We start from the raw sequence: 15457 nt of genomic DNA on the forward strand, positions 1-15457 counted from the left end.
CTTGAGAGATGGAGCCGGGCATGTCTCCGCGTGGCTCGGATGGCTGAGCAGAGGCGGTGCAGAGTCTTCGATCATGGGGACTGAAGGTTGAGTTGGCAGAGGCGGAGTTTGAGACAGGTGCTCTCGCTCTGTCCCCAAAAGGTCACTGTTTAGAAACTGGAAGCTTGCTCAGTGATCTCTTTGATCAAAACGAGGACCTATTATTAGCTGCATCAGTTAGACTTTATTTTAAGGTGACGTAGTTACACTGTATTAACTCAGATAAGTACAGAGTAGGCTTGCTGCGATAGTCGGTGTTACCAGTGTTAATCTGCAACACCCGTTACATCACTTGCCCACCGGCGAGAAGTTGAGCTTCCATAGGAATTAATATAAAACGCACGCTCTGCGCCAGTGGACAAGCACTGGAAGCGATTTAAAAGAGTTGGAAGAGCTGCGTGAAGTTGTGACCCGTGCAGTGGCCAAGTTGAATCTAGACTGGCCAGAAGAGAGACGTGAAGTAGCTTGCAGTAAATTTAGATGAGCGCTCCTTGTAGATATGAGTCTTTAACCCTACAATGTTGAATTACTAAACTGTCGTGGGTTCACAAAAGCACGGGCATGGGGCGAAGCTGAAGGTGGAAATACGCTTGCAATGGAGAGGTCCATCCTTGCCATCCAGACCATGTAGAGTAACATCAGGTCTGTTTGGCAAGGCTTAAGAGGCTGCGGGGGCTGGTGGGTCACTCCACATTATGGCATTATCATCTTTGCCTGAAATCGTGTGTTCACTTTCCCCCGAGGCCCACAGGAAAACTTTGGTGCTACCCCACTACTCATGGTGCTTTGAGGAGCAGCAGTCTCCGGTGGGGTTTCTGCTTAATCTCTGCTCAGAGATGCTGGCGAAGGGTGGCACCCACTCCCTCCTCAGAGGGTGTTGGGGCCCATAAGATTGTTAGGGCAGTCAGTACTTGGAACAGGGTTGGGCATTCCCCTCTCAACGAGTCCCCAGCCGATCTTATTCAGTCGTTCCCTGCGAACAAGCAGTTTCAGAGCACAGAACAAACTGACCTACCCCCTCTTTCAGGTCAAAGCAGAAACATTTATTCCACTTTCAGACTGTCTGTCGGCGAGCTGTTTCAGGGCCTTTTGACACTAGTAAGTGTCTGTTGTTCTTACAAGATTGTATTGCCAACCTCGCCACCTATGTTGTTTCGGGAGTCAATCAGATTTGTCGCACAATCTACGCTCAGCGATGCTGCCGGAGTGTCGCCAGCCCATCTCAGCAGGTTCTGGGACGCGGGGTTGTCAGGGTAGTAGGCATCCCCCTTCAACAAGTACCCAACTCGTTTTGTTCAGTTGTTCTCTGAAAACAAATCCTTTTAGAGCAGCGAACAGACTGTTCTCCCCTCAAAGATGTGAGGTTGATACCTCTGTTTGCACATGGCAAGATAATGGTTTTACCTGGATCCTGCAGTTCACAGAGACAGAGGTTTCAGGATCAATTCATTGCTCGTCCACCTCATCTAAAATTCCATGCTTAGTCATGATGTTAACCACAAGCTTAGATGCTTCTGGGTTAATAACTTTTGCTCTGTAAATCTATGATTGCCTTACACAGCTTGGTTGGGAAGGTATTTTAAGAGCTATAAGCAATGCAAGAGGAGGGCCGAGGCTCTGCTTTAAGGCTCATGATGGTTTGCAACCTGTATATTTCACTGAGAAGATCTTTGTAGTGCGGGGTTTGGTTCTGCCACCCCTGGCCAACTATATGAATAACTTTTGCTCACCAAGTCTGTGATTGACTTTTATAACTTGGTAAGGCCGGCATATGAAGCAGAAGGCCTATAGCCCCGCTTTCTTTGAGACCCACTGTGGTTTATAACCCATTATCTCTCAATATGGGAAGAGTTTCCTTGAAGTCCAGGGCTTGGTTCTGCCACCCTCGGCCAAGTAAGTGAATGGTTTCTGCCTCGAGAGGGGATGATCTTATAGGGTCTAATCATTTGACTAAGGTCATTAGACCACTCAGACTGCTAAAGCTCAGTATACTGCTAACACTCACTCTTTATCAGTGGATCCAGTGCTGTGGCGGGTTGGGCTTTCCTGCACACTTTTAAAACGCATGGTATTGACATGGTTTTTAACACTCGGCTCAGGTTCCTTTAGCTTAATAGTTTTTGCTCACCAAGTCTGTGCTTGCCTTAATTCACAGCTTTGCTGGGCAGGCATTTAATCAGTATGGTGGCGTGGGTATTAAAGTTCCCCTTGTGTCAACACCATAAAACAACACTGAAGTTCCCTTAAAAGGGAATGTCTCAGGTTATGAATGTAACCCGGTTCTACCGGAAAGGTTTTTAATTATTGCCCTAAAGTGAAACATTTTAGGGACACAGTCAAAAGTGAAGGGACACAGTTGAAATTGAGTTTTTAAAGATTCTAAGGTTAATGTGTAAATACAACATGCATATGTAAAAGAAGGCATTAAATACGAAAAAATATGAATTTGATACTTGACAAAGGATGTGCACGTGACCTTTCCAACGTGATTACGTAATGCGTGAAGTCGTGGACACGCATCACAGCTAGTCCAAGATGAGTATATACATTTATACTCTAGAATTATTTTAAAAAGTATATACATTTTTATGTTTTTTAGAAACTGACTGATCTTTCGCTAAATAATTCGTCGGCTGGGATCGTGTAGAGCCTTTGAAGCTGCACTGAAACTAATGGGGACCAACGGGTTGAAGGTCCAAATTGCAAAGTCCACTTTATGGAGAAAAATCCTGGAATGTTTTCCTCAAAAACCTTAATTTCTTTTCGACTGAAGAAAGAAAGACATGAACATCTTGGATGACATGGGGGCGAGTAAATCAGGAAATTTTAATTCTGGAGTGAACCAATCCTTTAATGTGTACACAAATAAAAAAAACTGAAGAAAATAAAATGTAATTAATAAATAAAACTCACCTGTAGCCACTTGTGGTAAGATCAGGTACCACCACCCTGCGCCTCCAGGCCTGAAGGTCCCTCTCTGTGGCCATCTGACTGCGTGGAGCATTCTGGTGCATCTGCCGAACTCCCTCTACCTGTCCGCTGCGCCGCAAACCCACGTTAGGTGGAGACTGCACCTCCATACGCTCGTTCACCGACACTGTGCAATCAAACAGCAATATTAGAGATGGAGTGGAGATTAAATTGCAAATCTACTTATACGGGTGTTGATCTAAGAGTACAATGCTGTGATTTAAATGCCAAGATTTCAATGTATGGGCACCTCTGCGGGGAGTTCCTGGCTCTAGCACACGGGCCGCAGCAGGAACGCCACCCTCTCCCTGAACTGAAACATGTCTGTCATGGTGCAGTTGAAGCTGGCGGATGGCAAAATCCAGGGCGCTGGGACGAACCTCCTCACTCTCCGCAGACTGTTGACTGATCACCTGCTCCACCACCTCACCATCACCTGAAACACGATGAAGGTCCATTTTCAAAGGTGCAAATCAGAAACGCTCAGCGAAGATATATAATAGCCAAAAAATTATTTTTAGTAACACTTTATTTTAAGCTGACAGTTACATGTTGCAAATACTTACTATAGAAATGACAGTATATTATGCATTGAGCAAATTACAACTAAGTTACAATAAAAAATTCAGCAAATTTCAACCATATAGTAAGTATATGTAGTTAATTAAAAATACTCAGTACCTATGAGTAATTGCACTGTAACATCACCTTAAAATAAAATGTAACTGACTTTTCGGTTTTGGTGAAAATCATTGATCTAATAAGCGCTTCTCTGATGGTGCGCAAGATAATAAACAGGTAAGATCAGAAAACGTTTCTTTTTTCTCAAATTAGTATTACATGTCCCCGTCATTATTTATTCATGTGCTGAAAAGCAGTGTAATGAGTGATATTATGACTTAAATGTCCGTCTTGTTGGAACTTACTCGTTTGTCTAGGCTCAAAGCTGCTTGCTAGGAACATTTTTTCCTTGCAGAAGTTTTGCGCTTAATGAGCTAAAATATTTCGACTCAAATCAATATTTTGTGTCTAATTATTATACTTCGCATTGGGGGTCCTGATCACCAAGTGGGGGTTTATTCTGGGATAACCGGATGGATATACATAGTCCCTCAAATCATTAAAAGGCTAATATAAAACATTAGCCTTATGTGCAATTTGAATTACTCAGTTTTTATTATTGATTTTTAAATACATTTGATTAAAAAAAAATTATTGTTAAATAAACTCTCTTTGTTTTCAGTTTTCAACTAATTCGGTTTGGTAAAATTTCATTTTGGTGCATCACAATTATTTTAATACAATAGAACCGGTTCTGAAACTGGTTTTTCAATGAGCTATTTACAGTGAACCCTGTCCATGCTAAAGCAGTCAACAGTGAACTATGGATACATTACAACAATGTTATGACAACAGTAGGGAACTTACTTGTGGCGACATAACCCAGTTGAGGAACTAGATGCTCATCTGCAATGTTTTCTCTTCCTGGGACCAGTCTCTGGAATCTGGGAGGGTGAGGGTTCCCATCCACGTCCACCAGGAAGGGAGGAGGCATCAGGTGTGGGGCCTGCTGGGTCTGCTCATCCAGGACAAACCCATTTGAGTCCCGGATCAGTGGCCGATAGTCAGTGTGGAAAAACATCTGGTCTGGAAGCTACGGATCATTTTGGAGACATAAATTAAAAGATGGAGAAGTTATATTTAGGAACTTCAATTGTTTTATACTAGCCATGCAATAGACGTCAATTGATCAGCTTCAGATTTCTCAACTAGAAATCATACAAACCTTTTCATAAGGCTTAGAGGTCCCAAAGCCAAAAATAACCAGATGTCCATGAGAGTCTGTCATTGCAAAGCGATGCCCATCAGGGGTGAACTTACAGTCAAACACAGCACCATGTCCTTGACCTTCAATCTACAACACAGAAAACACACAAAAAATGTGAATGTCTAATACATTTTTTTTTACTTTTATTCAGCATAGATCCAACAAATTGATCAAAACTGACAGTAAAGATAGCCAAGATTTATAAGTTACAAAATGCTGTTCTTCTAAACTTTAAACTCTCCAAAAAGTCCTAAAAAACAATTATCACGTTTTCCACATAAATAAGCAACACAACCGTTTTCAAAATGGATAACAATCAGAAATGTTTCTTAAGCAGCAAATCATCATATCAGAATGATTTCTGAAGGACCGTGTGACACTGAAGACTGGAGTAATGATGCTGAAAACAGCTTTACATCACACGAATAGATTACACTTTACAATGTATTCAAATGGAAAACAGTTATTTTAAATTATAATAATATTTCACAATATTGCCGTTTTTACTGTACTTTGATCAACTAAATGCAGCCGTGGTGAGCAGAAGAAACTTTTCAAAAATGTTTTACAAATCTTTCCGACCCCAAATTTTTGAATGGTAGTTTAAATAAAAAATTGCATATAGTTTCAATTTAATGAATGTTTGAAGCTTGTTATTCTACTCTGTTTGCCGTAATGGCTATTCATCAGAATAACCCTAAACACTCATATAAACGGACAACACAAGTTAACTATAAATTTATTTATCACTAAACCAGCATGACATGTGTCATACACTTGCACTGATTCAAATGAGTAGTTTTTAAATGTATTAGATAGAAGCTCCATTTTATAAGGTTAAAAGTCGCTAAATAAAATGAATGGTTATTGACTATTAGGGGGCAGCCCTAGTGCACACTTGCTGTTACGGCTGTACAAGTTCTGGAAATAATACTAAAAGATCATTGGAATACTCTACCATATTAAAGTAATGCATGGTTTTAATGCCTCTGATGAGGTCCCATATGAAGACATTCCCATCATGGCCCGCAGACAGCATGATGCGAGGGTCATAGGGATGTGGCTCCAAAACATACACCTCGGCCTCGTGACCCTGTGAGAGGGGGAAGAGAGATTCATTCAGCTCTATACGCTTCACCTTTAAATCTCAGGATCTGTGCGGCAGGATCTGGTCTTACTTTAAGGATATGTAGCAACTGTCCAGTGTAGGAATTCCACACTTTGAGAAGATAATTGTTGACGGCAGTAATGACCGTGTTGTCATGGCGGTCCCAGGACACCATGGTGACTTTGGGTTTGAAGAAATTTTCATCCTCTGTTAAAGGTGCAGACCTTCAGGAAACAAGGAAGAAGAAACTTCATTATCAGATCGAGATCGAGACACTTGTTTGAGTTTTCCAGAGGTTTTCCATACCCTGGAAGAGTGGCAGACATGTTCAATAAAATGCTCTTCCACTGGTGTCTCTGATGCAGTCGCCATATACGAGCGGTGCCGTCTCGACTGCCACTCACAAACCTAAAAGAGATATTACAGAATGATAAATAAAACAGAACAAACTGAGGTAAAATTACAGTAATGCACCAAAATTAGTGTACAGAAACAGAAATCTAGCAAAAAGAAAAATGTAATAAACAATAAGATTAATTACATTTATTTAATAAGAAACATTCAAATAAAAAACGAGCTGCATTTAAACCACATAAATTGCGTCCTGAAGCCCTGTAATATGCAATATAGTGCATATATTTAGCAAAAAGCTCATCTCTAGAATTATTTTTTCCAGCTAACTATCAAGCTAAGGACACTGGATGGCTTTCCTAAAGTAAATGTAACGGCACATGACTGTTTACAAGCTGTTTTATTGATGCCTTTCCACGGCTGAAACACTGACGAACTGTGTGTGCAGAGATCATAAAAAAGTCTAAATTATATTAAATTAGTCTATTGTTGTTATTATTTATGGATTTTTCTATTGTTATATCTGTTACTGATACTTTTCCAGTGATATCTTTATTATCATTAGTTATTGCTTTTACTATTAGTATATATGTTATACTTTACAGCTACTCTGGTTTATATGCTTCCATTCCCACACTTACCTTTACACACACACACACACACACACAGGTTATCAGAATTTACTTATATTGGATATTAGTATGTTTGTCCTGTTTATTTTGTATTTAGCACATATATATGGTGTCACAATTTGTGTTTGCATAATTATATATAAAAATAAGATAATAAAAAAGACTGCATAAAGCATAGACTAAAAAAAAAAAAAAACTTAATTCATAAAAATGTTTTAATTAAAAATCTTTAGTCAACCCAGCCCTAACATCCACACAGCTCACGTTTACTTGTCGGAGCTAATCTATTTTGAAATAGGCACTCATTAGAGAAGCACTAATTACAATATCAGAGGTAGGGCAGAATCTTTTGGCAAAAAATGGCAACAATTTATTACATTCTTTAATGACTTACCAACCTTAGATGTGGATTGAGTGGGGGTTTATATATACGCTTTTTTTTTTTTTTTTACTAATACCATCTCGATTTTGCATGTATCTTTGCTTGTATGTAGATATACATTAATGCATGCACACATGTAAAAAAAATGTTTATTATTGTCCTGTTTATTAGATTGGGGATTGCTTTGTTGGGGCTGGGTAGGGTTGTTTATGGTGAGTGGGGTGGTATAAAATGTAAAAATGCAGTTTGCAACAATAAAGATTCTATGATAAAAAAAAGAGAAGCAGTAATTAAACCATTTCAGTCAATGATTTTGGTGCTCCAAAACAGTTTCTGTCAAAAAACAAACAAAAAAAACATTGGTTTTATTAAACCACCATTACCTCTCTCCTGAATGACAGAACTGGATGCTGTCCACCTTGTCCTACAAATGAAACCAAGTATTGTGAATCAGGGCACACCATATGAGATATTCCCTTAAAATCTGTTGATTATTGAACTATTCCTAAAAACCAGGCGCTCTTACTGTGTGCGAGTCAAGCTCAGCTAGTTTTTCAGGACAGCCGCTGCCCAGGTAGTATATCCTGATGACATCATCTGTGCTTCCTGTTGCAAGGAACATGCCACCTGTATAAAGAGAAACAAATGCACACTGAAAAAGCCTTACGTAAACATACACGCGTGAAGAGAGAGCAGTTCAAACACGCGGTCCCTCTCACCAGGGCTGAAGGAAGAGCAGACTGTCTGAACACCAGGCCTCGGCTTCTCCGTGAATTTGTGTGGACGATCGCTGGTGAACATTAAAGGAAAGAAAGAAGAATGAACATCAATCTCTGACTGGCTTCTCATATTTTCATTCTAACGTGTATAACCCTCACCTGAAACAGCTATTATTCACATCCCACTGCCAGAAACACACCGTTGCATCAGTTCCTGTGGACACCATGTACCTTTTGGAGCCCTTGACAAATGGAGAGAACTGCAAGGAGAAAGAGGAAGTAGAAATACCTGTTAGAGCAAGCGAACGACATGCCTGTATAAGCAGCACTCAAACACATGAAATTCTGGTCAATATTGTAATACCGATTATTTAACACGATTATGAGTGGGCCGTATGACTAAAACCTTAAATGAGCAAGATTTCTGAAGGATCATGTGACACTGGCTACGTTTACATGCACAACTTTTGTTTCAATCGGACTGAATTCATTCCGATTGATGAATCCGAACGTGGATGAGAATAAGGCGTTTACATGAAGGCTTTTCAGTCCGATTGAGCCGTCAACCCCTAACGGATTATCTGGTTGCATGTAAACGTAGCCACTGAAGACTGGAGTAATGATGCTGAAAATTTAGCTTTGCATCACAGGAATAAATTACATTTTATAACATATTCAAATAGAAAACAGTAATTTAAACTCAAGTAATTTTTCACAATATTACGGTTTTTATTTTATTTTTCATCAATGCACTTGGCGAGCATAAGTGACTTCTTTCAAAAACATGAATTATTCCAAACTTTTGACCGACAGTGTCTGTGTATGATACACACTGCTTATCAATTCTGATTCTTATCGATTCCTAATTTCGATTCCAATAAGGTGCAAAAAAAACTTAGATATCGTTCACATTTAGTCTTATTGCAAAATATTTAATTGTAGCTGAATATCATGAACAAAAAAATCTTACACTTACACCAGGAACGTTTGCCTGTGGTTTAAAAGTACCATAGAAAAACACCTAGCCTAACTAATATAAATGTCAAGCATTATTAAAGACAATAAACACTTCCCTAAAAAAATTAGCAATCGCAAAAAATAGATACAACTGAATAAAGATACGATTGAAATAAACATTGCTTTAAGATTTTCAGGTACAGAAACTGTCATCAAATGTAAATAACACTGCACTTTATAAATAAAATATACATTACAAATACAGTTACAAAAGTTATTCAGTAAAGAACGAGTGAATTTTCTGTCTTTTGTTGTTTGATTAGTGTTATTATAGAGACGGCAGCAGGAATATTAGGCTGCTGTCACTTTAAGAGTTGCCCAATATAGTTACACACGCCTGCAGAACAGAAAACAGCGATCGAGTCGTCTCGTGCTTGAACGGCTTAAAGTTATATTGAAATGCTCACAAAGGAATCGATAAGAGGAATCAATTTTTATTTTATAACAAGTATCCGATTCCTGACCTCAAGTATTCGATTTAGAATTGGAATCTATTTTCAATTTCCAACCCTAATGATGACGAAGAGTGAGCTTAACTCTACCGCTTTAAGAGCGATGTAAATGTACGTGTCGTTGAACAGCATGTTGGGATACGATACTACAATCTCTCCTCAAAGGCAGATCGTGAAGACATTTTAATCGTTCACAAACTTAAATGGTGATATCACATGATAATGCATTCAGCGCTCTCACCTGTAAAGAGGTAATAGATCCACTGTGGCCCTGCAGGACCGCCACCGGGGCACAAGTACGAAGGCACCAGACTCGAATGGATTTGTCGCAGCTCCCGGCCGCAATAAGGGTGTTCTCAAAGTTAACGGCGAGGTCTGATATCTCAGCGCAGTGTCCTCTGAGAGTGGAGTGAAGACTTCCGTCAAAGGAGGACCAGATCTTCACCAAGGCATCGTCTGAACCCTGCGGGTCAGGAAACGGACAGGGTCAAGCGTGGGACGTCAAAGACCCAGAGCTGAGAACCCCAAGAGATTTGTGACGCTCACCGTAAAAATCCTGGAACCCGTTCGATCAAAGGCGATACAGTACACGGCCGAGAGATGTCCCAGGATCCTCCTGTGCATCCTCATGTGCTGATAATTGCTGACAGGGTTGATGGAGCTGAAGCGCTGAGCTCCGGTGAGCTCTCGGCCTCGACACACCTCCACTACAACGACAGAGACATTGCATTTCTCCGTTTGCCAAGACAAGTCAAAATGCATTAAACGTGGATCAGGGACGGCAATGAGCCAAAGTCAGAGGAAAGAGTCAACAGGCCAGGGCTACATTTCCGCCATTAATTCAATGTGCTCTGTCACGCTGAATCATCTTACATCAGCGTTCATGGCGTGAGATACGATGCATTAAAATGGAGGCCATTAACGCAGCATCCTTTTATTCCCAATTCATGAAGGTGTCCTAATGTTTCTTTTTACCCACTTCATATGAGAGCACCTCTGACAACCGATCCATGCATAAAAATACTAATACTGTTTTTTAACTAGTGGTTTTATTACTTATTTAAGCACGTAAATTCACAAAAATGTCAGAGAATGATTTACGTAGATATTCTCAAATTGTTTTATGGAAAAACATGGTCAGCTCATTTGATTTAGTTTTGCCGCATTTTCCACCATTGCTGAGTATTTTCTCCTTAAAACTGCAGTGAACCAAAGACAGTCTCAAAAACACGCTTTGAAATCGCTGGTGTTTCTGACGTCACAAACTACCTTGTAACCAATCAGATCAACGCGTGATCGTCAACGAGTGGATCTCTGAGCTGAGTGAGTGAGTGGAGGCGGGGCTCATTTGCATATTCATAGAACCGCATATACTAAATGAGGCAAGGGTGTAGAGTTACATTTAAAGGGTAACTAAACCCTAAACCAACTTTTTTTATTTAATGATCTGTAAGAATGAGGCTTTATTAGTGCTGTTCATTGATTCGAGTAACTTTTTTGACATTAGGGTATAAAGTGTTTTAATTTTACAATATATGGTGTAAAAACGTCTGAGTGCTGCCCTCTTAAGGTTGAACGGTGGCTACTGCAGTTGAATTTTCCTATTGGATGTTGCGGTGGCAAGTGACGTAAAAGGTGGCAGGTGACGTAAGCAGGTTCCAGCTCTACCACGCCCCTGGTACGAGCTCACCACGCCCTTGGTATGAGCTAGCGCAGATTTATCTGTATTGTACAGTGGGCAGGAGGGTACGTAGGTGTAGTGTTGCTGGTTGCAACAGCACTGCTGGACTGCATAACTTTCCAGCAGACTTGGAAAATAGGCGCCAGTGTTTGCATGAACTTGGCCTGGAAGACCGTGAGTGTGAAACATGCATTTTCGCGGGATTTCTTCTCCAATGCAATCGAGGTGGAAATGGGCTTCTCCACACAGCTCGCGCTGAAAAGCGACGCAGTGACAAACGCTGCTCCTCCTGCATGGACTCGACCACCGCAGCGGCGTCTTGATGTGAGTGATCATATTTAATCACAATTTATGGTTAGGCTAAAGTTATTCCTCTGGGGTCGACAAACGCGTCGGCGCATTTTGCTGGATTTTTTCACATAGCGGCAAAATATGAATATGCCTATAGAGAGAGCGTGCGCTATTGACATCAACTCGATAAAACCAGAGAATGACGGGCTCTGATAAAACTCATCAGATGCATGTACTTTACGTCGTCTTGCGACCCTGTGAGCAAACTCCATTTTAGAGTCTGAGTGACAGCAGGTCTCAGGTGCACGCCCCCCCGCTCACGGTTCGTCCCCTCTCTCTCCGCTGGGGTCTGCCCACTTTTCTAGCATTTTTCAAATATTGACAGTGGGTGGAGTCAGGCTCTGACCAGGGGTTTAGTTACCCTTTAAGCTATTTTAAGGCATGAAGAATTTTTTTCAAAGAAAAAACATTTAAATTGTGATTTTGTTGATCAAAGATGAGTTTTAAGGGATAAAATTATTGACTACAGGGGACTTTAAATATTAACATTAATTTAGTAAAAAAATAAAAAATAATGATGGTGAGTCTAGCTATAGCCTAATTGTCCATGTTGTAGTGTTTCAATTAGCTACATTTTGTTTATTCATTTTTATATAATGTATTTATTAGTTTGTGTTCTGACCATTGGAAAACTGTTTTCATTCAATGTTAAGACTTGCTCATCGGCCTGATTATGTTTGCATTGATTTTTCTGTTTTAAGAGTTTAAGTCTGCTGCATAGGCTATTTATTTATTCTTTTTTTTTTTATGCCCTACATTTTAAAAATATTTTCGTTAAATAAGATAAGGCTTATAGGTTATTTATTTTGTTTGCATTCTGATCTCAAAAAAAGTTTGTGCAATGTTTGCCGGTGTCGCTGCTTTATGCGCGCTTGAGCACTTTATGATTTATATTTTAAATGCTCATTATTATGGTTTAAGTATTTCCCCACAGACGAATGGCTTAAATGAACTAGGACTAGGAAAATCTTTAGTCGTGGGCTGCCCTAATCTTATTCAACAAATAACTAAAAGCGTAAAATAAGTTCACCATGCAAATGTAGTGTTTATCATCATTTATAAGTGATTAATCTGGGCACATCACTACTTTTTTAAATTCATGTACCCTTGCAAAAAAATAAAAAAGCTAAGGAAAAATAAAACCTTTCCCTCGCAACAGCATCTCTTCTCTAATGACGTGCTCCGCGTGAGCAAACAACAACGATCCAATCAATTCCCGACGGACACAATTAAGTCCTGCCCTACTGTTTCACTCAAGCATATGCATCACAATAGGGAATAAGAGATGTTTGCCACTTCCATTTCATGCCAATAAAAGAAAAAAGCAGCCTTTAGTTTTTTCCTCTGAGTCAGTTCAAATTTAGCCAGGGCAAGAACTTTTTGTTCCAGGTGAATAACTGAAGGTACTCACCAATATTGGCATCCCTGCAGCTTAAAGGCCTCTCTGGTGGTCTCCCTCTATGAAGGGCCGCGAACGTTGAGGCTTTCCATCTGCTGCTGCAGTCTAGAGAGGTGGTGGTGACATTTAGACTTGGATAACTGACAGACTCACACCAAGGCCAATGCGGTTGAAAGCTCAGCCTGATCTCACCTTTTGACCGTCGCAGTAAAGAGTGCTTCCCGGCCCCCAGGAGAGAGTGCACTCCTGGCACACCAGAAGGAATCTCTCGGTCCAGGATCGGACCGATCTGCTTGCATATCTGCAAAAGGTGATCTGGTGCGATATGTCTGTTGGCAGCAACCTAACAAAGAACAAAAGATCTTTACACCATGTGGATGCAATAAAGTCGCTTAGTTTATTTCTGTCATGTTTACTAATGACATGCATTTCCAAATGAAAAAAAAGTGGTCACTATATATTAGGTGTCGTACAAAAATTAAAAATTAATTAAGTACAATGTACTTTGTGTATTGATGTTGCATTGACAAAAACAAAACCCACTTGTGCTGCTATTGAGGCGGACACAGGAAAGGTTTGCTGGTATGGGTACGGACAGGTTTGCTGGTATGGTTTAATAAGAGTGGGTTAAAAGGTAAGGGAAGAGTCAACAGTGTAATTATAGATGTAATTACAGAAATTATTTACAGATGTTATCATATGCACATGTACTTTAAATACAAGTACAATGTTTAAAAACATGTACATAAGTGCATTATATCAATTACTTTAAATCTTAGCACATATTAAACTATATAAAGAGGTACCAAAATACAAAATGTTATGAATTATTTGTAATAGCAACACCTGTCCTTAACACTAAGTATAATTGCTCTTTTTTGCACCTTAGGTAATCCCAGTTTTCTTGTTTCTTCTTTTTTTAGTGGATGTATCTGATTTCTGGATTCTCAATGTGCTTTTAACCAATCAAACAGACAACTAAATTCTAATTTTAAGTAGCTGTCTTGTTAAATTAAGTGAATTTAAACGGTTAAGATAACTGACTCTGGTCGCGACCCGTCAGGAAAACATAAATAAGAGCCTGTCTCATGCGACTGAGTGCAAGGAGTTTATGCAAATCGAGTCCCTTTATCGGCCAATCAGAGCGCAGGTCACATGCAAAATAAAAAGCCGACGCCGAGTCCTGCTATCTGATTGGACGATTTAATATCGTGACGTAGCCACAACCCGACGAGGCCCCACCCTAAGTGCAATACAGCACTAAATAATAGGGAAGCAAGTCAAAACACAGAGAACCCACAAGAACTGCTCGTAATAATAACGCGTTACGATCAAATCAAAGTTGTCAAATATAGTACGCATGTTTAACAAAACGGAAGGAAATAATTCAGATGCCTGTCATTTAAAGTCGAGCCTAAATCGGTCACAATACACACACGTGTGAGAATTAAAACACACACCATGCACATGCTCCAGGAAAAACAAAAAAATCAAAACACTTACCAAATCTTCATAAGATCGTGGGTGTTCATTTCCTTCCCAATCCAAGCGACGTGGAAGGAGCTATCAAAAAAATAATAAAAAAGCCGGGTTAATGAGGAATGCGAAAGGAAAGCGACTTTTTTATTGTCTTAATAATAATAATAACACTAGCGGAAAATGTAAACAAAGTTCAAAGCAAGAGATAATGGAAAGTAGCATATCGCCGAATCCATGTATCCAAGAGGGAGCCGAACACACAGACTGATGGACATGAAGTCCTCGAGAAACACACCTGGTTCTCCTCCAGCTCACACACCAGAGCCTGCAACAGATGAGAGCGAGCTCAGACACACTCGGGCATCGTTTAAAACACACTATTCTCGCATTAAAGTCTCGACGACTGAAGTCAACTCACCTCGGCCGCTTTCCGACACGGCCCCGTGCTCAAATAGCGCGATATCAAGTAATATAACTCTGCGAAAGGACACCGTTTATTATTGGATTTACGACACAGAAGCGATAAAAGTACCTGTTAATAATATTCCTAAATACTACTTTTTTGTGGCTTACCCGATTCAAGGGGCGAAATACTCCCATTTCTGGCTGCAGTATCGGCCATAGCTCAAAGAATACGGTATTTGGAGACGAACTTTATGTGTAGTTTGTAAATTATATAATTATTTAATGTCGATTGTACGCTTCGTACCCCCTCCACGATTGCTCCCGCTTTCTGTTCGGCCAGTTTTCGGTCGCCATTGGAAGTATGAGGCCTGAGCTCATCACAGCTACTTCCGGTTGAGCACCGGAAACAGGGGGAGGGGGTTCAACCGCTCGTCTTCTGCTTCTGCAAAACAGAGGCCACGCGGAGGTTTAAAAACACCAAACGTTCAATGTTCAGGTCGAAACGTTTATTGTCGTGCCGTTAAAAGCAAACCTTTCATCGAAGAGCGACGAAAACGCGCGTTGCTGATTCGAGGAAGGTCGAGGTCGTGACGTCACGTTGAATGGCGACAGTAGAAACCGTTTATCTTTTGTCTATAAAACAG

The 15457-nt window shown here is 40.2% G+C and overlaps 1 protein-coding gene across 2 annotated transcripts in view; it reads right to left on the reverse strand.

Annotated features, from left to right (window-relative positions):
* brwd1 (bromodomain and WD repeat domain containing 1) overlaps positions 1-15212 on the reverse strand; it is a 33011-nt gene extending 17799 nt beyond the window's left edge. The window contains exons 1-20 of one of the 2 annotated variants that reach the window (XM_084126792.1): positions 14982-15212; positions 14827-14885; positions 14704-14733; positions 14433-14492; positions 13473-13532; positions 13122-13272; positions 12942-13034; positions 10045-10205; positions 9740-9961; positions 8189-8289; positions 8030-8100; positions 7837-7937; positions 7694-7734; positions 6252-6353; positions 6016-6169; positions 5796-5930; positions 4796-4924; positions 4438-4663; positions 3260-3445; positions 2953-3136 (exon numbers count right to left, since the gene is read on the reverse strand). In XM_084126792.1, coding sequence (XP_083982918.1) covers positions 2953-3136; positions 3260-3445; positions 4438-4663; positions 4796-4924; positions 5796-5930; positions 6016-6169; positions 6252-6353; positions 7694-7734; positions 7837-7937; positions 8030-8100; positions 8189-8289; positions 9740-9961; positions 10045-10205; positions 12942-13034; positions 13122-13272; positions 13473-13532; positions 14433-14492; positions 14704-14733; positions 14827-14885; positions 14982-15030 — 2315 coding nt within the window. In that variant the 5' untranslated portion in view covers positions 15031-15212. The remainder of the gene's footprint in view (positions 1-2952; positions 3137-3259; positions 3446-4437; positions 4664-4795; positions 4925-5795; positions 5931-6015; positions 6170-6251; positions 6354-7693; positions 7735-7836; positions 7938-8029; positions 8101-8188; positions 8290-9739; positions 9962-10044; positions 10206-12941; positions 13035-13121; positions 13273-13472; positions 13533-14432; positions 14493-14703; positions 14734-14826; positions 14886-14981) is intronic. The other variant, XM_084126793.1, reaches the window with a different exon arrangement.
* Positions 15213-15457: the final 245 nt, after the last annotated feature.

The sequence above is a fragment of the Abramis brama genome, assembly GCF_963993115.1.
Source record: "Abramis brama genome assembly, chromosome: 10".
Taxonomy (NCBI): domain Eukaryota; kingdom Metazoa; phylum Chordata; class Actinopteri; order Cypriniformes; family Leuciscidae; genus Abramis; species Abramis brama.